This window comes from Lontra canadensis, unplaced genomic scaffold (assembly GCF_010015895.1).
Source record: "Lontra canadensis isolate GAN:19392208 unplaced genomic scaffold, GSC_riverotter_1.0 scaffold3, whole genome shotgun sequence".
Taxonomy (NCBI): domain Eukaryota; kingdom Metazoa; phylum Chordata; class Mammalia; order Carnivora; family Mustelidae; genus Lontra; species Lontra canadensis.
In genome coordinates, this window is record NW_022630997.1 from 22,849,966 (window position 1) to 22,871,548 (window position 21,583).

The window sequence follows — 21,583 nt, forward strand, 5'->3', positions numbered from 1 at the left end:
CTGCTGCTCTCAGTGGCACAGTAGGTGCCTTCTGCCTTCGCAGAACACATCTTCCTGGTGGTATAAGTGTTGTTCCACTGAGCCTCGTGTACGCCCTGCCCTGCCTCACCCCCTTTGGGGGAAAATCCAGACCAATTTACCTCCTTGTATCTGTAAATGGGAAGTATGAGATCAATGAGAATGTGTATACTTTGGGTCAAATTGAGTGCCTCTGTCCTTTGCTGGCTGTGTGACTTTACACAAGTCTCTTTCTTAAACATGCTGAGTCTTATCTTTCTCATCTGTAAAAGAGGGAAGAGAACATCACTCTCATAAGGTTATTCCAGGGAAGAAACAAGAGGAAAATCTAAGAACTTTGATATGTGCTGGCATATAACAGGGCTACAGAAGTGGTGGCTGTTCTTATAATCCTTCCTTACTCCCAGCATGTTCTAGAACTGGGCTATCAGACGTGGAACTGCTATCTCCGTGTCCACAGAGCATCTGAATTGTGGCTGGTCTCAGCTGAGATGTGCTGAAACTGTAAAATAGATTCCAGGTTTAGTGTGACTAAAGGAATGCATAGTATCTCACTAATAAATTTTTATATTGATTACATGTTGAAATGGTAGTATTTTGTATATATTGGATCAAAACTGTTGGGTCCGTTATCAAAGGAACGAGACTGAGACAAAGTGAAAGGTATGCAAAGCTTTATTCTATGCCAAGCATTAGAAGTCAGACTGACCTGCCAGGGCCCCCTCAGAAGAGATCGACCCCCCTTGGTCTTACAGGCTAGTTTTTATAGGTCACAGCCGCAGACCTCTACATATTGGATGTCTTTTACCTGTGTGTTTTAGTAATGGTTACCCAGAACCAATACTAGTAACTGCTGAGGCGTTTATTAAACAACAAAATGGCCTTGTTTTAGGTATGTGTTTTAGCAATGGTTACCTGGAACCAGTATCAGTAACTGCTGAGGCATTTATTAAACAACAAAATAGCTATCTAGGCAACATGGAGTCACTATGGCTAAGTAGGCCCAGGCAGGCCTTAGGGGTTTAACAGGTTTTAACGTGGAATCAGCCCCAACAAATCAAATATATTGTTAAAATTAATTTCACCTGTTTCTTTTTACATTATTTAAGAAGGCCATCAGAAAATTCAGAATTATATATTGTCTAAGTCAGCAAAGGCTGCTATTACAAAATACCATTGACTGGGTGGCTTAAACAACTAATATTTATTTCTCACAGTTCTGGAAGCTAGGCAGTCCATGATCTAGGCCCTGGCATATTCGGTTCCTAGTGAGGACCTTCTGACTGTACCCTTACATAGTGAGGAAAGAGGGCTCTGGTCTCTTCCTCTTCTTATAAGGACACTAATCCCTTAATAGGGACCCTATCTTCATGACCTCATCTAAGTCCAATTACCTTCTAAACCCCTAACCCTCCTCATACTATCACACTGAGGGTTAGGGCTTCAACATGAATTTTGGAGGGGCACATTCAGTCCATAACACATATGTAGCTTGCATTAGATTTCTACCGAACTGTGCTATTGTAGAATCTTGATTTTTGTCTGTGAAATAGAAAAGGTTGACGAAGTGTTGTCTGGGACTATCTTTTTAGAGATCACTCCTGGATATGCTGTCCATCGATATCCACTTGATATCCCTCTTGAGGATGTTATGTTGTCTTTATCACCTATTCAGCCTTAAACACCTGCTTTGTATTGCTTTTTCCATGTTCCTAGAAGATCAAAGACAGCATGTAATGAGATAGAGTGGTGTCACCAGGAAAACATTGGTCAGATGCTCCATCAGATCCCCAGGGGAGGCACCACCTCAGTGAAATTATCACAGCTCAGGGCAAAGTCATGAGGAAGTGGTCAGCATACAGGCAGCAAATGCTGGTTATTGACTAAGGTATGTTGGGTACAAGTAACAGAAACTGATTCGACTTTAGTCATGAGTAAGGGATTAGTTGGAGTGATAGTCCAGCTCTTGAGAAAAGAGCTGGACACCTCTTGGCAGCCAGCACTCAAGGCCCACCTCACTGAGCACTGTTGTCAAACAAGTCAACTATGTGCTTTCTGCTCTTGTGACTCTGCTCGATGTTCAAATGATCGGAAGAGAGAAACTTGACTTTGTTGCATTCAGGTCATGGGCCCACCCACTCCTTGGGCCATTGGTGGTGGGATTCTGTATTGCCAGCCCCACTAGAACTCTGTGGAATCAGGTTTGGGTGGTTCTCTGAAGGGATGGGGTTGCAGCAGAGATAACGTTATGTGTTCACCAAATTCTCTTTTCTTTTCCTCTTCCTGGAATCAAATGAAAACCAAAGGAATCCTGCCTTCCTTTTCATTTAGTTGAAGCTCAGTAGGATATAGGTGGAAGTGGTATTCTGCATATGAAAATCTACATGGTCATAAAATCTGCAGCAAGCTTGGAGCCTACATGTTTAAGAGGTTAGGACTTTAGGATGGAAGGAGCCTAGAAGCCTGAGTCACCACTTAAAGGAGAAATGACAGAGAGCTTGTAACTTACAACTTAATTGGACTGTGATATAACTAAGAAATAAAATTTTATTGGTATATATCTGAGATTTGGGGGTTATTATACTAGCTAGGATAATTACCCTGAGTAACACAGGAGTAATGTTTTAGAAGAAAGGGGATGAAGGATGCTGGGAATACAGTATATCTCTCTGGAAAGAGTCACAATCACCAAGTGCCTGGAGACTGATACGTGGACCAATGAAAATTTTACTAATATACAATGAGAAATATAACAGTTTAGGGAACCAAGGGCTTAATCTTTTGCTTAATCCATTATCCTCTACATTTAAAATATGTGAGAAGCCAAATTGTAATTGGGTAGATACTGATAACAGGGATATACAATGAATAAGGGGTGTGATTTTATCATTTCCAGTAGCAAGAGGACTTGACTGCATAATCATTGGCCGTGTTTCTTAAAATGGAGTTGAAGAGTCCCTTGGTCTACACTGCAGTGTGCCAGGGGCACATAAAACTCAGGATTTTTTTTTTTTTTTTTTAAAGCATGGCTTCAGGCTTAGGGTGAGCAGTAGAGTAGCAAAGTCAAGAATATAAGTTTGGAGTTTGACAGGCCAAGGTTTTAAGACCCAGGTTCTGCCACTTACTAGCAAGTGGACAAGTCACTTAACTTGGACATGTCATGTAACTTCTTCAAGTCTCTGTTTCCTCAATGATGAAATGAAGGCAATAAAAAGCCTTCCTTAAGGAGTTGAAAAGACTCAATGATCCAGAGTACAAAAAGCAGTTAGAAGAGTAGTTGTTACATGAAGAATACAATAAAGAGTAGTGGTTACTGTTACTGTGTTATGGGTGGAGCTCCTGATTGTGGTGATGCCACTATGCCTCTACCTTCTTTTTAGCCATTAGGGGTACTTTAGGGTGAAAAACTGGGAACTCACCATCTCTCAGCATAGAGATCTCTACAATGGGAACATGCCTGACCCAGCCACCCTCGTTTCCTGCTTCCATGGCTGGTCAACCCTTCTTCTGATTGGTACATTACACCCTTACAAATCTTCTTAGCACATCTAGGTAAGTTATGGCTAAATGTGGCTGGTTCAGAATTGAATTCTGTATATTTAGGTGACCTTGCATAGTTTTGTTCTTTGTTCTGCCTTGGTTCATGACCTCAGGAGGCGATCTCATTTTGAGGTTCTCGTTATAGCTCATTGTGTATGGATTATTATAGTGTATGTCAATTTTGCATCCAGTTGTACCATTTTAAGAGCAATATTTGACAATATTTGATGTTTGGTGTTTCCTTTCATTGACTGTGATTGTATATGGCTACAGCTAAATAAATATTAACAGGTTGAGTTGAGAGAAATAAAACTAGAATATAAACTGCTGTCATGACCTATTCTTTCACATCCGGCTCTTACATCCGTGGGAAAGGAGAGAGGAGAAGGGCATACATAATCTCAAAGTGAAGAAACAGTCTTTTCACCACAGTGACAAATGCCACGGTGACTCCCTATCGTGCATTCTTCCCCGGCTAAGGAGCTGACATGGGGTAATGGAAAGGTCAGGTCTTTGCAGTCAGGCAGACCTTGGGTAGTGGCCAACTTCATCATTTACAGGTAAGGTAGGTGACCCTGTTCAACCACTTTGAACTTCAGTTTCGCATTCAGCCCATTGCCCAGAGTTGACAAGGACTGAATGAGACAAAGATCAAGAAGCTCCTGACCTGGATGGGACATATTAAGTAAATATTAGTTTCCTTTCCATCTAAGAATGGCTTTGGTGGTGTGGAAAAGCAGATATCTAACTCAGGGGTGGGCAATGCTTTCTGGGATCTTGGAGGATATATATATGTATATATATATTAGATTTTATTTATTTATTTGAGAGAGAGCAAGTCAGAGAGCACGAGTGCTGAGGGGGTGCAGGGGGGTGGTGAGAGCAGAGGGAGGGGGAGAGAAGACTCCCCGCTGAGCAGGGAGCCCAATTCAGGGCTCATTCCCAGGATTGGAGGATATTTTTCTTTTATTTTCTTTTTTCTTTTCTTTTCTAAGATTTTATTTATTTATTTGACAGAGACACAGTGAGAGGAAACACAAGCAAGAGGAGTGGGAGAGGGAGGAGAAGCAAGCTTCCCACAGAGCAGGGAGCCCAACAGGGTCTCAATCCCAGAACCCTGGGATCATGATCTGAGCCTAAGATAGATGCTTAACAACTGAGCCATCCAGGCACCCCTATATTTCTATGAAAATGCTAAAGTTCAGGATTTTCTTTTGTTATTTTCTTCAGTCATGGAGCATGTGGGAATTTTTTTTTAATTAATTAATTTATTTTTATTTTTGAGGGAGAGAAAGAGAGAGCCCACAAGCAGGGGGAGCAGCTGGCAGAGGGAGAGAAAGAAGCAGGCTTCCAGCTGAGCAGGGAGCCCCATGCAGGGCTGGATCGCAGGATCCTGGGATCATGACCTGAGCCAAAGGACTCAATGGACTGAGCCACCCAGGTGCCCCCAGCATGTGGGAATTTAAGTCTGATTTGTGGGCTGAATGAGGCAATAGGAAGTCAGTGATGGTGAGCCAGGGTGATGGCTCAGATGAAAGCAGTGAACATTTCTCTATGCATGTGTATATGGATATATATGTGGATATCTCTCTTTTACCTCCTTTTTTCCCCATCAGTTTATTTTTTATTTCGTTTTTTGACTAGGTCACATATATACATGGTTCAGAATTTGAAAGGTATAAAAAGGAATTTATTGAAAAGTCTCCTTCCTACTCTTCAGCCCCCAAATTCTTATCCCTAAAGGTAACCAATGTTACCAGTTCCTTGTGTATCCTCTTGGAATATTCTGTTTACCCTCTTTTTATGTAAATGAATACATACTATGCTGTACTACTACCTCAATCTTACTTTTCCACTAATAATCTTGAAGATTACTCCACATTCATACATAGAAAGCCCCCTCGCTCTTCCTTAATTTATTTTTATTGTATTGTATTTCATTTTATGTATGTACTCTTAGGGCCAAGGGTAGGTAGGCCACCCCTAAATGTGCCACTTTGGCATAGTGGATATTTTAAATAGAAGTTACTGAAGAGACAGCCTATGCAAGGACACTTAGACCCTCCTATGTCCCCCTGAAAGCAGGAAAGAAATCTCCCATGTGAAAGGTACCCTCCCTATACAAATAAATAGAGATATCTATATCACCAGAACTGGAAATTTAGAGCCAAGAAGGCTATATAAATAACCCTTGTTACTTTTTACTAATTTACTAACCCAGCCCAAATACTCTTTAGAATTCCTTACTATCTGAAGCTCCCAAGGTTATCTTTGTCTTGTCATTCCTCATAGATTTATCATCTCTTTGCCTAAAAAGTATAAAAACTGTCTGGTCATTCCTTTAGGACTCAATTTCATTGCTGGGCCTCTGTGCACATGTAATAAAACTTTCTGGTTTTCTTTTCTTCCATTAATCTATCTTATATAAATTTAATTATTAGTCCAACTAGAAGAACCTTGGACAGAGGAAAATTTCAGTATCATTACTTATTTAGTCATTTAACCAATTACTGGTACCATTACTGGTAACATTAGACTAGCTCTATTTTTTTTTTTTGCTATTACAAGTAATGCTGCAATGAATAAACATGTACATTTTATTTTGCAGTAAGCAAGTATATTTATAAATTCCTGAAATGGAATTTCTGGGTGAAAAAGCATATTCATTTGTAAAATGACAGATGTTGGCAAGTTACCCTTCACAGAAGTTGTACCAATGCACATACTTACTTGCCAAGTATCAAAGTCTTCTGACTTTTCTAAAATGCACATACAAAGGAACTAAAACACATACGTAGGAAGTAACAGAGGCAGCTTGATAGGACCCTGTGAACATAGACCAATTGGATTTCTTGTTCCTTTGCCCTCTGTTGGGTAGATAATTTGGATTGCTTATATACATTTAGAGTTGATTAACTCACGATTCTAAAATGGAACATCACATTAAAGAGGTTTCTAATTTGCAAACTGTTTTTGAGCTGCATTTCAAACTGTGAGAACCTCATGAAAAAGTTGGTAGATTTGATGGTGGGCTTAATCATTGTTTTCTGGGTTTTTTTAAGGTTTCAAATTTGATAACACTATATATTAAATCTGAAACTTGGGAACTTTTTGGTTTTGTATTCCTTTACTCTCTTAAACATTATTGAGAACTCCAAAGAGCTTCTGTTTTATGGGTTATATATAGAGAGATATTTACCATATTTAAAGGCAAAACTGAAAAAAATATTTATTAAAATGTTTCCATAATGTTAACATAAATAATATTCTTATGAAAAATAATCAGTGAAAAGAATAGCATTATTTTATATTATTACAAATCTGGCTTAATAGATGATAGCTGGCATGTGCCTCGTGCAACCCAGTGGCACATTTCCTGTGGACTGAACTTCTGTGATGCAACATTGCATGCCCTGCCTTGACAAGAGATACGTCTTCCCCTTACCCTCCTTCTATAAAGTCCCACCCCAATTTCTAGGGGATGATGGGCAGCGTGAAGTTTCACAGGCTCTCTGTGAATTGGTTTTCCAAGTCCAACTTCAAACCTAGTGTTCTAATAGTCTAAAACTTGGATGAGTCTTTGTGAATCACAGAGTCCCTGTTAGGGCATCTTGCAGAATTCCAAGTGAATATGGTAGCTGTATTAGATTTCATAGAAGGGGCCAAAGGCACCATAGAATGGTGTGCTTAGGGTGGTGCTCAGGCTTATGTGCCCAACCTACACCCTAAGAATCAAATTCTAATGCCCAGTGCTGACCACAGCTCCATACACCTACATTAGAGACTGACATGTTACATAAAGACTTCTGGCTCTCATCACTAGATTACCCTCAAGAGACTAACTGTGCTTACTGAGTGAACAGATAAGGGGCTGGAAGAGCCATACTGAGTGTAGAGAATAGCATGTGGGAAACACAGAAAATCAGGCACATTACCCAGCCAGAGCCAAGTGTAATACAGAGGATCAGAGTTAAAGCCAGAACTGGAAAGGTGGCAACACCTATGCATAAGATAAAGACTGGTTACCCTTGGCCACCTATGTGGGCAGATCAGCCAGGAAATTGAGAACTGTCCAATAGTGGAATTACGTGCTGGTTGGAGAGTCAAATGAGGTTTGAAATCCATTAGACTGTTCCTGGATTTCCTGGTGAAACTGCTCAGGAGTAAGGACCCTGAACTGGGCATCATTTTGAAGAGGAGAGAGAATGTTCAACTCTACAGTATTAACTACAGTTTGATATGTAGTGTTTTTATCTTCCTTTTTGGTCTACAAGTCCCTCTATGGCACTCCTTTATAACATGGTTTGGGCAAGAAATATTCTATTTAACAAATGAGGACAGGCTGAGGTACACTGTGATTGATTCAGCTGGAAAGTGATACAACCACACTCAGATCTTCAGCCTCCTATTCCAGTGCTTTATCTACTCGATCAGAGTGGGCAAGTGTGGGTAGGAGAAACTGGAGGCAGCGGAAGAAACAGAAGCTCAAGCTGAGCCTTTGGAGGCCAAGAGGGTTTAGAGGACAAAGAAAAGGTGGCAAAGGAAGCAGGGGAGACCCAGGAAGGAATCTCTTGGCAAATGTGGGCCAGTGGGGAGATTGATAAGAGTTTTGATTTGTGACGGGACATGGGAAATGAGGTTGGAACAGTGGGAATAGGGCCAAATAATTTGGATAAGATGTGGTATGTGATACAGCAACATTGTGGTTCTCTGAAAACCAAAGTAACAATGAAAACGGCTTTAGGGGATGCCTGGGTGGCTCAGTGGGTTAAAGCCTCTGCCTTCAGCTCAGGTCATGATCCCAGAGTCCTGGGATCGAGTCTTGAATTGGGCTCTCTGCTCAGCAGGGAGCCTGCTTCCCTTCCTCTCTCTCTGCCTACTTGTGATCTCTGTCAAATAAATAAAATCTTTAAAAAAAAAAAAAAAAAGAAAACGGCTTTACGAAGGTCAGTCTGGCAGTGAGGCAAGGATCTGAGTGGATGAGAGTCAAGCAGTGGGTAACCCATTAGGAGACTGTTGTAATTCAGCTGTGAGGTACTCAATCTTAGACTAAGCTGATGGCAGTGGAAATGGCAAGGAAAGAATGAATCCACAAGATAATAAGAAGACTCCAGGACTTAGTGACAGATTAGCTATGAAAAGAAAAGTACAGGTTCAAAGCTGCTCTAAGCTCTGGGAGTCTAGAACAATGTAGGCCTCACTGGAATAGAAGGTTAGGGTCTTTATTTTAGAGACATTAGATTTGATATAACAGTATCAGAGGAACAAAAATACTGATAGATTTGTGGGATGCCTGGATGGCTCAGTTGGTTAAGCTTCTGCCTTTTTGTCTCAGATCATGATTCTGGGATTGAGTCCCACATCAGACTCCTTACTCAGTGGGGAGCTTTTGTCTCCCTCTGCCTGCCATTCCTCCTGCTTTGTGCTCTCTCCCTGACAAATAAATAAAATCTTAAAAAAAAAAATTGAAACTTGAGATTACATCACAGGTGAATGACTAGGGATCATATCCTTTACAAAATGAATTTTGAAGCACATGGATGAAAAAGGAAGTAAGTTAGATTAGCGAGCACATTTGTTATAATCATAGAAAGCAACATATAGCCTTTTTTCATGTTAACTTTATTAGTATTTATAATAAAAACAATTTATGAAAATATTTTCAAGATATAGAAACTACAATCTTTGCAAAATATACACACTCATAAATTGTTACAATACACACCCTTGTATATACTTTGGACATTATAAAAGTGTTTAAGAATGACACTCTGTAAAAGTTTAGAGAAGAAACATTTTCTCCAACCTTGGTCATATATTGTGACATTCAAGTACTTAAACCACACACTGTTGAAATAACTCATCTCTAGTGTACAGGCCCAAAGGGATTTAACTCTCCAAGTCCTATAGGTTCTTTCATTGTGCAAGGTAAAGAACCAGGAGAGGGTTCCCTGAGTTAATTTACCTTAGGTAGCTCAAGCAGTGGTTTACTTTCCACACGTTATCATGGAAATAAGGGAAAGGAGAAGGCCATGGAAACCCATCTTGGACAGATCCCCTCCTCAGCATCTCTATCTGTGCAGCGTGGCCCCTACAAGAGGATCTTTGAGCTCTAAAATGCTCTGATTCTGTAACTATCTAACATTCTTGCAAAATGATGCTTCTGCAACTCTAAACTCCAAAAATTGTGGTTTAGGCTTAAGTTATAATGATAGTGTGACTCCCTTAAGTAGACTTCATTTAGGATTTGTCAGGTGGGAAGCATTTGGGAAGATCAGCAAGCTAAAAATTTCCTCTTGGAACTACTGGAAAAGATCCTTTCTTACCAAGGCATAAGCCTCAGAAGCCAAGCTCTTTCTTTCTTTGGAAGAAATTATGATGAAAGGGAGAGAAAGAGCCTATAATCATTCAAATCTTTAGGCTTAAGATAATAACAGATGCTAGGTTGGACAGTAAGAGTTGGAAACCATCATAGCTTCACCAATAAAGAGTTCATTGTGATAAAAGAATCATTTGCGTCTACTCTCTACTTCCTAATTAACCTCCCAAGTGCTCCTAAATACTACATTCTCTCTTTAACTGCAGAGTATTGGCCTGATGAAATTCCAGATAAAAAAATGTCATTTGAATTCATGAAATTAGTGTCATGGTACAGCACTAACATTTTATACTGATATACTAGAATTTAACAGTGATTTTTGTTGTTGTTGTTGTTCAAGAAACTACAAAAATCAACCATGAATTCATATCTTAACATTTAACAAGTAACATGAAGCATTATTACATGTAATTCTATAAGGGAAAAGGACTACAAAAATAAACTTAATAGGATTACTGTATTTTAAAAAGTTGTCTTAAAAAAATATATGCCACAGTCTTCTAAATATTTGGTGCAGAGAGGGTAAGGGAGGTATCTATTAGGGTGAACCATAAGAAACCACTGGTTTTGTAAGTTAAAAAGGTAAAATTTCAGCAATTTCATATGGCTCAACCTAATATCCTGAGAAAATCTTATTTGGCATCACATTATAAATTCAAAGAGAATTTATAGAAAATCACATTTCTAGTGAGGGGAAAATACTTCAGCATGGAAATGTGCACACTGGCTATGCCAAGATTTCTCTCTTGTGGTTTAAAGACCTGAAATCTTAGAAAGTTAAGAAAAATGTAGTGCAGTTTCAAAAAAACAGAGGACAACTTAAAATTATAGAATGATAGCTACAGCCGTGAATGCCACTGAAACGGAAAACTTCTAGCCAAACCTGGTGATTAAAAACTTTTTTTTTTAAAGTTTACATATAAAAATTCTGGCATCAAAATGAAAAGGCACTCATATGGGTTAAAAGAAAGATAATCATTTATAAAAGCCTTGAAAATAAGGCTAATTCATTTGTATTATTAACACCATTAAGTAGGCACCTATTCCAAGTTTCAGCTTTGGCCTCCGAAATGGAAGTAGGTTTCAAATGAATTTCCAACATAATACCAATTATAGCAGCATTATAATCAGTAAGTTTCTTAGCATCTACACTGCTCAAAGGGCATCTAAAATTTCCTACCCACATATATCCCATCAGTGCCAAAAATACACTTTAAAAAATTACATATATTTATACCAGTCATAGAACATTTTTTTTTTTTGTCCTCTTACCGATGACACCCCAACAGCAAAAAAAAACCGAAACCAAAACCAAAACAATTAAGAAAAAAATTGCTACCACACTGACTGGCTAAATTCTTAGCTAATTAAAGACATACCATATTCAAAACTAGTACTTTAATTACGAAATTTATTAAGTATGACCAGTGAAGGAAATGCGGACTTTCCAACTGTGTGCACGCGTGGCGTGTCTGCCCGGGGACCGTGCGCGTGGCGGCAAAGCCTCATTTGGAACCCTGGCACCACTTCCGCACCGCCGCGCCGGTGCTGCTGGCTATGACGCACAGAGCCCCGCCCACCGTCCACCACGTGGGCATATCGTTAAAGAAAATAATCTGGAAGATGAAAGCGAAGACCACGTCCATAGTCTTCATTATTGCCACTGGCCCTGCTTTTTCTATTTGGATGGCTTTCGTGAGAAACACCTGACCCCCCAAACCAAACAGGCCGATGAGGATGAGAAACAGCCTGTCCAAGCCGCAGTACGGCAGACTCCATTCCCCGATGATGAAAAGGATGATGATGCTCTCTAAGAGCCCGAGGATGACGTAATACCAGATGCTCAGGAAGTAGTCCACGGACTTCCCCATCTTTCTGAGGATGACCAGGGTCAGGGCGCCGAACACAGCGTGCGCCACCGCTGCGATCGTGCCCTTGAGGTGAAGGGAGTAGCTCTCGCCCCCGCCTGCGGCGCTGGCGCCAAACAGAAACGGGGGCCTCACGATAAGGATCACGCCGGTGATGGTGAAGACGGTGAAGAGGGCATCCCAAGGGCTGTATTTCTCCTTGAGAAATATGCAAGCAAAGATAGACGTGAACACGGGCGAGCTAAACGTGATGACAGTGGCGTCGGCGAGAGATGTGGCCTGGAAAGCGTAGTACAGTAGGATCATGGCCGTTGAACCCAGGACTCCTCTGAGCAAGAGGAAAATTCGTTGACCTTTGGGGCCTATAAACCCAGTTCTGTAAATTCAAATGGAGGAACGCACATTAAACCAACTTGGTATGTTTTTAATATTGCAATTCTTGATTAAATGTAATTTTTGAATGTCTAACTGTCAAAAAATAAGGGACTGGTAAATTATAATAATACCCACAAATGAATAATATACACCTTTAAAAAATGGTTTCTAAGTACAGCTAAAGACATGAAAAGTGTTCACAGTAGAAGCAAAAATAGCAGAAGAGAACTCCATAAATTGTATAATTATAATTCAGCAAATATAATTTTTCCTATGTTTACACAGGCTTGCAAAAAAAAAACAAAAAGGAAAATGCACTGAAATGTTCATAGTGGGTAAACATTAATAGATGGACTCACAGGTAATTTTTCTTCTTTATTTTCCCCCAATTTTCTACAGTGATAATAAGTGATGTTTATAATAAATACAATTTCAAGATTGAGCTGTTTCTACATAAGAAAACTTGGTGCTGACTGGTATGCATTGCCAATCTTACGAGTTTTTCTATAAAAGCTGAGGTAATGCTAAAATGTATTTTAGCCTTGAAATGTGAGACAACTTTTGACTGTTCTCTGCAGGAAGAGTTAAAATATACTGAAAAAGAACATATAGCCATTTGGATAAGTATAATAACTGCCACTCAATTTTTTTAAATTAAATATTTACCAAGCAATGTGCTGGGTACATGTCAGGCTAGTGCAGCTTGCTGACCTGGAACCAGCACTGAACATCTATGTGAAGTCTAGCCCTGTAGGCCTGACATGAGGACTGCTGGGTCTCTGGAGTTAGAAAGGGTGGGTCATCTTTGACTCATACTTTGAAAATACTTGGAATACCATATGCATCTTCCATGATAATGAAACATAAAATGGGTCAAAACAGATTGGTGCTAAGGATTTAAAAAACTCTTCTAATGCCTTCCCCTGACAATTCTTTTATTAAGGGGAAGATAACTGTGTTAGCGTCAGTGGTCTGTTATCACCCTTAGAAACTTCTGAAGTCTTACCATCATTTCCTAAAATACCGAGACTTGTCCACACTTCCACAGGAATTTCTGACAGTATTAATTAGTAAGTTTTCACCTTTTTCACCAAATCCTCAGGATACAGGGTGAAACTATTCCAAATGCATCTGTACTGTGTTACAGATACAAGGAGACTTTGGTGGCACCTGACTGAAGCATTTAGTTTAGGGTTTAAGCATTTTTGCCCAAAGAGAGAAAGAGCCAGACTGCCACCAGGGACCCAACTGGTCTCTTCTCTAAGGGTTCTAAGTACACGGGGGTGTGTAGAGATTATAATAGGTGTGAGAGAGGCATAATTTAACCTGGGAAAGGGTGGGGATCCTGATCACTCCCCACCGGCACCTCTTTCCCTTCCATATAGAAGGGAAAGAGGTGCCGGTGGGGAGTGATCAGGAAGGGTGGGGAATACTACATGTGTTACATTCTACAGAAAGCACTCTGATCTATAATAAATTTTATTTGGCCCTTGCAGCCAAGGTGCCAGATAGAAGACAAAGAGTATAATTCCATCCATTTCACAGATGAGGACACTAAACATGAAACTATTTAAAAGGCCTTGCTGAAGATTACCTTTTCTCTTTCCCACATTATTAAGGTAACCTTCTATTTGCCTGGATAACAGAGCAGCCCATTCTACTTAAAGAAATCTTGGTATTAGGAGACACCACTGCTTCTTCTCATTTACTTTTTTCTTCTAAATACTAGTTATGCCAAGGGAAAGAAGGGAGGGTGGTACAAGATGGAGGAAACTATACAAGGAATGCTTTGTTCTCAAAATGGGGAGTGGAGAATAACTGAATCTCTTTCCCCTCTTTTGCTGGGCATGTGGTTTGTGCTTATGAGAGCATCTTCTGTGGGTGGGTCCTTGTGACTTTTTAGTAATCAGAGCCAAAGGATGTAGGAAATGGCAAATCTATGGGAGGGATAAAGCAGATGCTAGAGAATAAATAATTTCAGCAGATCAAAAGATTTACAAACATTTGTTAATACCTTCTACTTTGCAGATAAGAAATACTTACTTTCTGTATATTAAGCAAGGGATAATGACTAGCATTTGGAACACACATCGGAATGCACTAATTTCTACAGCATGGACGTCTTGCACTTTTTTAACAAATAAAGAGGCCACTGAGAAAAGGAAGGCGGACAATAATGTATAAAACAAGCCAAGTCCAGGACAGGGTGCTTTCTTCTTGGCTTCTGAAAAAGATTAAGTTCTGGTTAGTCCTTGCTTCCAAATATATGATTTATTATTTTCAGTTAGGAATTGAGAAAAATGGTACAGTGTTAATGGCTAACAGGCTAAGAATGCTATCTCCTAAGCATATCCATTTTCTGGATCTGAACCATTTCCTTACCAGGAATGAAGAATCATTGAGCAAAGCAACAATTTAAACCCATAATTTTTGAAGCAGCTTTACCCTATAAAATGGATTTCCTTTGGCTCACTGAAGAATCACCCCTCACTTATAAGTCAAAAAGAAGTATAAATACTTGCCAAGATGGTGAGAGAAATCTTTAAGAAATGCTTGTCAAGATGGCTGGAGAAAAAGGCTTCCAGGTGATAATTTTTATCATCTCACTGGTGAACCGGGCTTTATGAAGAAAGTATTCTTTTTTGGACAACAGTTTATAGCTGTGTCATATGGCTCCTTGTTGATTATCTTACTTCCCCACCAAGTCTGTGTACTCTTTCAGGCTGGGACCTCACTGCTTTGTTTGTGCCTGGCTCATGGAAGACCCTGATTAAATATTTGCTGAATGAAAGAATACAAGAGAACTTATAGAAAGACACCAAGTCTAACACCCACTGGCGACAGCGTAATCTGGGAAGTCTCTCCATTCTGTTATTTCGAACCGTTAATCAAATCTTTTACTTTTCATGGTTTACGACTGATCTTCTGTTTACAGCATAAACTCTTCGAGGGCAGGGGGCTAGGGTATCTACCCCTCTGACCTCAAAGTGCTTTAAAACAAAAATTTTTAAAAATCAGAACTGTCGTTGAGCACCAACTGCTTGGCTAGATCTGAACCAGGAAACTTCTGCTACTTCTGCTTTCTCTAGAGCATCACATATTCAGTCCATTATTGACAGTGTGTATGAGCATTAAACTTTTGTTTTGCCACTTTCTCTATCTGAGTTACCTAAGACAAAAGTAAAACCTGTTTTGAATCTCATATCCACTCCCAACCCCATCATTCAGAGGGGAGCTAAAGGGGACAGGATAAGCCAAGAGCTCCCTAAAAGACAGGTGACACACTGAGGAATATATTAATATTTCTTTTCTTTTTTGAAATGAATACAGAAACAAGGAGAGAGTAAGAAGGAAACACTACTGGCCCTCATCAGTTAAGAGCATAGCAATATGCAAAAGTGTATGGTTTGGGTAGCTGCAGTTTATAGTAAAACTAGGATCATCATTCCAGTCTAGGAATTCACAACATGTTACTCAGCTACAGAACAATATTGCATAATAACATTTTTTAAAAAACGCCCTTCTCTGGCAAATGCAAACACCAGGTAATACATTTCAACTATCTCATAGCCATGAGATACCTTTGCCCACAAGTGACAAACACTTTGTGAATGGGGACCAAAGTATGACGATGCACAATCTTTCCAGGAGCATTCCATAGCCTGACATGTGCAATAAAAGATGCCACCGTGGTCTGAGGCCTCGCCCTCTTCTGGTTCCAGGTGCACAGTCAAAATCATTTGGAGCTAGTGGTCGTCACATCAAGGGTGATATGTTTTAAGTCCCCGAATCCTCCACTTTCTGTTCACTGCCTATGTGCTCAGATACCGCGGAAACAAACTGTACATGCTCACTTAGCCCATGAGAAGGAAACTTTAGAAGACTTCCAAGTTAAGCACCACAAAATACATGTCTTGGCTGTGGTCAGCCTGAGAGTTCAGCTTCTGAAACTTCGGAGATCAGGTCCAAATAAAATAGTTTTTCTTAAAAGAAACCCAACTCATACATAGAAACTACACCCTCAGAACAGGAAGCTCAAGGACAGAAAACATCTCCCTGGTCTATATTTCAAGGACCTTCTCCAACCTAAACTTTTAAATTTTTCTCCAGGAATATTTTAACTTAACATGATACTTTAACTCTTTTAAGACTTAATTTTACACCCCTGGTTCTGATTATCTTGTCTCTTGAAACACAGCCACTCACATATTTTCTTGCCTATAAACACTTAAGGCCCATGATTGCTGACTGGGAGAGGGCAGTTGTTACAAGGCCTGGCTGAACTTGATTATTTGTTATGTGGGGGAGGCCTGGTTCTACTCAGGCAGACCTGTGTCTTACTGAATAAGAATTTCCATTCTGCCAATGGAGATGGACAAGAGAGCAGCATAATCCAAAGAGGCATTTGCTTATGTAATGTGCTTCTATGATCATATTCCACTACAAGCATAGCTAAAAATTTGGCAACTCTAAATAATTCAAATTAAATAAGGGGTCACAGTGCAACTTCCTGAGTTAGGAGAAAACTGAAAAGTTGCTCCGTTTCTCTATTCTTTGCTTTAAACTGGTGATTCACAACCCCGGCTGGGAATAAAAATCGACTGAGTAACTTTTTAAACTTCAATTCCCGAGTCCTACCCCAGACCCACTGATGCAGGCTCTCTGCAACTGTAGAAAGCTCCACCAGCTTGAGAACCAGTGCTACATACAGACAACTCCTCCCAGGGGCATATGAGGCACAAGAGTGAAGACAACTTCTCCTTGCTTCAGTCCAAAATCCACACTGTCCCTCAAGAAAATAAATAGATGTCTTAGGATAGCTGTATGCTGTCTGTGAAGGTTATCCTAGAATGTAGAAAACTGGTAACAGTTTCAATCTGAACTTGAAAATGAGCTTTCTTGAGACACCCATGATCAAGCCATTAAAATGATAACTGTTGCAAAGATCAATGACAACATTTCTCTGGCAATCCTGTTTTCGGAATATTATCTGGTTATCTTACAATAAGTACTACTAAATCTTACTGTTAGCAATTTTCTTTGCAGTTAAAATACTCCACAAGATTCCTAAGTGCAGCAGCTTACGTAGCTTTATCATTTTGCCACGTGCTGCCTGAGTGTACAGTATTTCTTTGGCTCACAACAGCAGAAACATTTAAGAGTTCATAAAGACTGACTCAGCATTCCACCAAAATGACATTCAGCCATAATAACTGATAAGGTGAGAAATACACCTCTTCATGGGCTGCACATCTGGTCAACACAGCTCCACAGCTAGCAGGAACCCTTGCTCTGTAGCTACCAGCCCATGCATAAATAATCAGAAGTCTGATCATTTGTTAGCATTTAGGACAAACATGGAGCAAGAGTCATCTGGGGCTCCTCTGTCTAAACTGTGGAAAGTTCATAATACAGAAAGGGGGACCTGGGGCTGGGTAAGTGGCACAGAAATCCAGGGTCACACTTGGTGGAGGCCACCAAGGGGATGAGATGGTGCAGACTGTAACTTTGTCTTGAAAGGCGATCTACCTTTTTCCTACTTTTCAAGGAAGATGTTCAAGGTGGGTAAAGGAATATGCTTAAAGTAGCACTGTGGTCAGCACAAAGGGCCTTGGCCTGGGTCTCTGGCATGCTGAGATCCTCAACCTTGGTGCTACACAGACCTATGCCATGTCTCACCCACACATGCCAGATCTAGGGAAAAACAAGGCAACCCCCGCTCTGAAGCCCTCATCTTCCTGGGCTTCACTTTCCTCATTTGTGGAAGAAAGAGGCTGAACAAGATCAAGGTGTTTTTACAGGATATACTGGGCTCTGGAAGACAGGTCTGTGAACCTCCTAACAATGTTAATGTAAGATTGTGCCTCTGCCTTTTTAGGATTAATTGCCAAGAAAGTCCTTCTGTATTTGTTTCAGGTCTATGATATAATGATTCAAATTTAGAAAAATAGGGAAAAATCACAAAATATTTACTATATTAATAATGGAATGCTGGTTTAGTTCAATATGAGCTATTACAAATATATTATAAAAATTTACAAATTTTTATAAATTATAAATATTTATAAAAATTATAAATATTTACAAAAATTTACAAGAACAAATAAGTTCTCAAATAACCCCAAAAGAACCAGTGGTTCCTCTCAGTCAACTTGGCCTTTCCAAGATTCTGAGATTCTGAGGCATTTTCTACACTCTATGCTTCCTTTTTTTTTTTTTTTTTTAATTTTTAATTAAGTAGACTCCATGTCCAGCATGGAGCTCAACTGAAGACTTGAACTCAGAACCCTGACATCAAGACCTCAGCCAAGATCAAGAGTCCCCCGCTTAACGGACTGAGCCACCCACGTGCCCCATACTCTGCTTTTCAACTTCCTCTTGAAGGAACACCGCTTACCGCCGTCATCAGTGTTCATAGTTTAGCTCCTTACCAACCTCAGCCGGCTGCGGGATGGCCTCTTACTGACCCCCCAACCTCCAACCTCCGGCAGGGCGCACCAAACTGCAATCTGACTCCGCTGTCCTGCCCGCAACACTTTAATTATAGGTACAGTTTCAGAATCCCAAAAGGGTTCCAAACACAGTCAGAAACTTTCTCCGGTCTTCGCGCCAGCGGGGACGAAATTCTGCTTTGCAGACCCCCAGGTGAGGGCTCGAGGGTTTTCCCCAGTTCTGAGCAGGGTAGGGATGGGGGCAGCGGTCCTCACTGAACCCTCGGCCCGCAGCTGTGCGGGGACCCCCGCCCGCTGGCGCCTGCACCCCCACCCCTACCCCAAGGGGCAAGACCAGCGCCCCGGTCCGCACCCCACACTCACCCTGCGGAGCACACAAGCCGCACGGCGAGGAGCCGAACAGCCAGCACCTCCCGGTACCGGGCGTCCCCGCTGCCTCGGCCGCCGAGGGCTCCTCGATCGCGCTCTGCGGCGCGTCGTCGGTCAGCCGCAGCCCGGGCTCTGGCACCTCGGCTGCCCCGGAGCTGTCCAGGGGCCGCATCGCGCGGCCGGCGCTCTCTCCCGCGCCGCGGCGACTAGCGCGGGGAGCAGCGGCTCCGCTGCCCGGCTCTTCCGGCCGGCGGCGGGGCGGGGCGCATGCGCGCGCGGCCCTCCTCCCCCTGCCAGGGACCGCGCTTGTCCTCCGCTGCCCTCTTACCTTCAGCTCCTGGAGACTCCTGCACAGGAGGAGGCCGGCCACCTCCCTGGTCTGGGGCTGGTGCCCACAACTGGTCCAAGGGCGTGCTCCGCTCTGCTGCGGTCCGGCTAGACTGGCCAGCGGCTTGGAGTCATCCTTCCCCAGGCACAGCGGACCCCTTTCTGTCTTTGCAAAGAGAGGGAGGGACGCCTGTGGGTTCTGTGGCCTTCTTTTGGAGTAGGCCTTTGGGAGGTTAGGAGAGTGTGCTTTTATTTAATGGTGTGGCGACGCATTCAGCACTTCTGGAATGCCCTGGAGACCTTGCCAAACACTGCCTTTGTCTCTTTGCCATTTATCCAAGGAAGGTAGAATTTTTCTGGTTTTAGGTAAAACAACAACAACAAAAAGGATTAGAACATAACCATAGGGAAAATATATCTGTAAGACTGGGGCAGAACCCATTTATATGTTCTTTGTAACAGTAGGCATTCATTATTGGTCTTTCTTTGTTGTTTCTTTCTTCTTTTTGGTTGTTAACTGAGACATCTAATTTGGTTAGATGTAAGATTCCAATAATCTGACATAATTGTGCCCAGTAAAGTAAAAAAAAAAAAAAAAAAAAAAATATATATATATATATATATATATATATATATATATATATATATGTGTCATTTGGCTCCAGAATGCCTGGGATTCACTAATATGCCCTTTATGTGTAGGTAATTCTTCTTTCATCTCTGCTTGCTTTAAAGGTGAAAGGACAGTGTCTGGGCAGGGATGAACTTGCCTAAACTGTTCTAGGTCCAAGTGCAAGCAGATTGCCAACTGTCTTTACTCAGATATTTGTACAAAGTGATCAACAGCTGAAAAATACTGCAGTCAGGAATCCTGGGTTCTGCCTCTGATTCTGTCCCTGAGTATGTGACCTAAGATAGTCACCACCTACTACTTGAGGCCTTGGTTATTTGAGATAAAACATTTCCCTCCCTATTTTGCAGAGTTGTGCAAATCAAGTCCAGTGATGGGGGCAAAAGCAGCGTCACCTGAAAAGCACTTTACTAGAAAATCAAGTTGTGTTTTTAAATAAGGTGAACATATAATTTATGCTCTAAACTGGACCCCCCCCCCTTTTTTTAGAGTAAAAGAAGGAGCTTTCAAAAATTAGGCAGGGCAATAGGCATAAACCAGGTTTGTTGTAGGCAAGTTGGGACAAATGGCTACCTGAATTCTAACTTTGTTAACACATACTTTGCTTGTCTTAAAAAGAATTTAAGGCTGCTTATAAAATATATGAAACTGATTTTATTTTTGGTGGTGGTGGCGGTATTTTGGTGGGGAAGTTGTAGGGAAGAGTGGTGAGGGTGATAGACCATGATTATGAAGCAAGAACCAAAAAAGTCAGTGATTTTGAAGCAGAAACCAAACATCTAGAAATCAAGTGCAGTTTCACAACTGCATTACTTGTAAGACTTAGATGTGCAGAGTGTTTGAAGAGTCCCTGTAATATTGTGATTTACAGGAAGTATATATTTGGTAATTCACATATTTCTTTGCTCTTCATCCAAGGTTCTGGGCTCACAGCTCTCAAACCCTTGGAATTTCCTGAGCAGTAAGAGCAATGGGAGCGACTGTTGTCTTAATACTTGGTCTCTTGTCCTTAGTTCCTAAAATAGCTTCAGAGCCATAAAGGTGTAATGGGCATCTTGTTATTCATAACAAACCTCCTTCTACCACAACTGGGTTTATGTTAATGAGGTGATTTTCTGAAAACACCTAAGGATGGTGGCTCTTGCCAAGGAACCATCCAGTGATTAGAGGGTTGGCACTGGCAGTCCCACCCGACACATGTGGGGAGGGGGAAGGGCCAGGGATTGGGTTCAGTCACCAATGGCCAATGATTTAATCAATCATGCCTATATAATGAATCCTCCATAAAAACCTCCAAAGGGTGGGGTTTGGAGAGCTTCCGGTTGGTGAGCACATGGAGGTACTGGGAGAATGGCTCTCTGGAGAGCCCATGGAAGCCCTGTGTTCTTTCCCCATACTTTGCCCTGTGGCTCTCTTCCATCTGGCTATTCCTGAGTTATGGCTCCTGAGTTATAGCTATATAGTTATATAGTTATAGTTATAGTAAACCAGTGATCTAGTAAGTAAAATGCTTCTCTTAGTTCTGTGACTTGCTCTAGCAAATTCATCAAACCAGAGGGAAGGGTCTTGGGAGCCCCCAGTCTATAGCCAGTGGGTCTTGCAGTAACCTGGACTTGTAATTGAC

At 41.2% G+C, this 21,583-nt stretch overlaps 1 protein-coding gene across 1 annotated transcript; it reads right to left on the bottom strand.

Annotated features, from left to right (window-relative positions):
* Nucleotides 1–11,237: 11,237 nt before the first annotated feature.
* SLC35G1 (solute carrier family 35 member G1) lies at nt 11,238–19,239 on the bottom strand. The gene is made up of 3 exons (XM_032836121.1): nt 18,996–19,239; nt 14,224–14,404; nt 11,238–12,181 (listed from the first exon to the last, which is right to left on the bottom strand). The coding sequence occupies exons 1-3, from the start codon at nt 19,171–19,173 to the stop codon at nt 11,443–11,445; spliced, it is 1,098 nt and encodes a 365-aa protein (XP_032692012.1). The 5' UTR covers nt 19,174–19,239; the 3' UTR covers nt 11,238–11,442.
* Nucleotides 19,240–21,583: the final 2,344 nt, after the last annotated feature.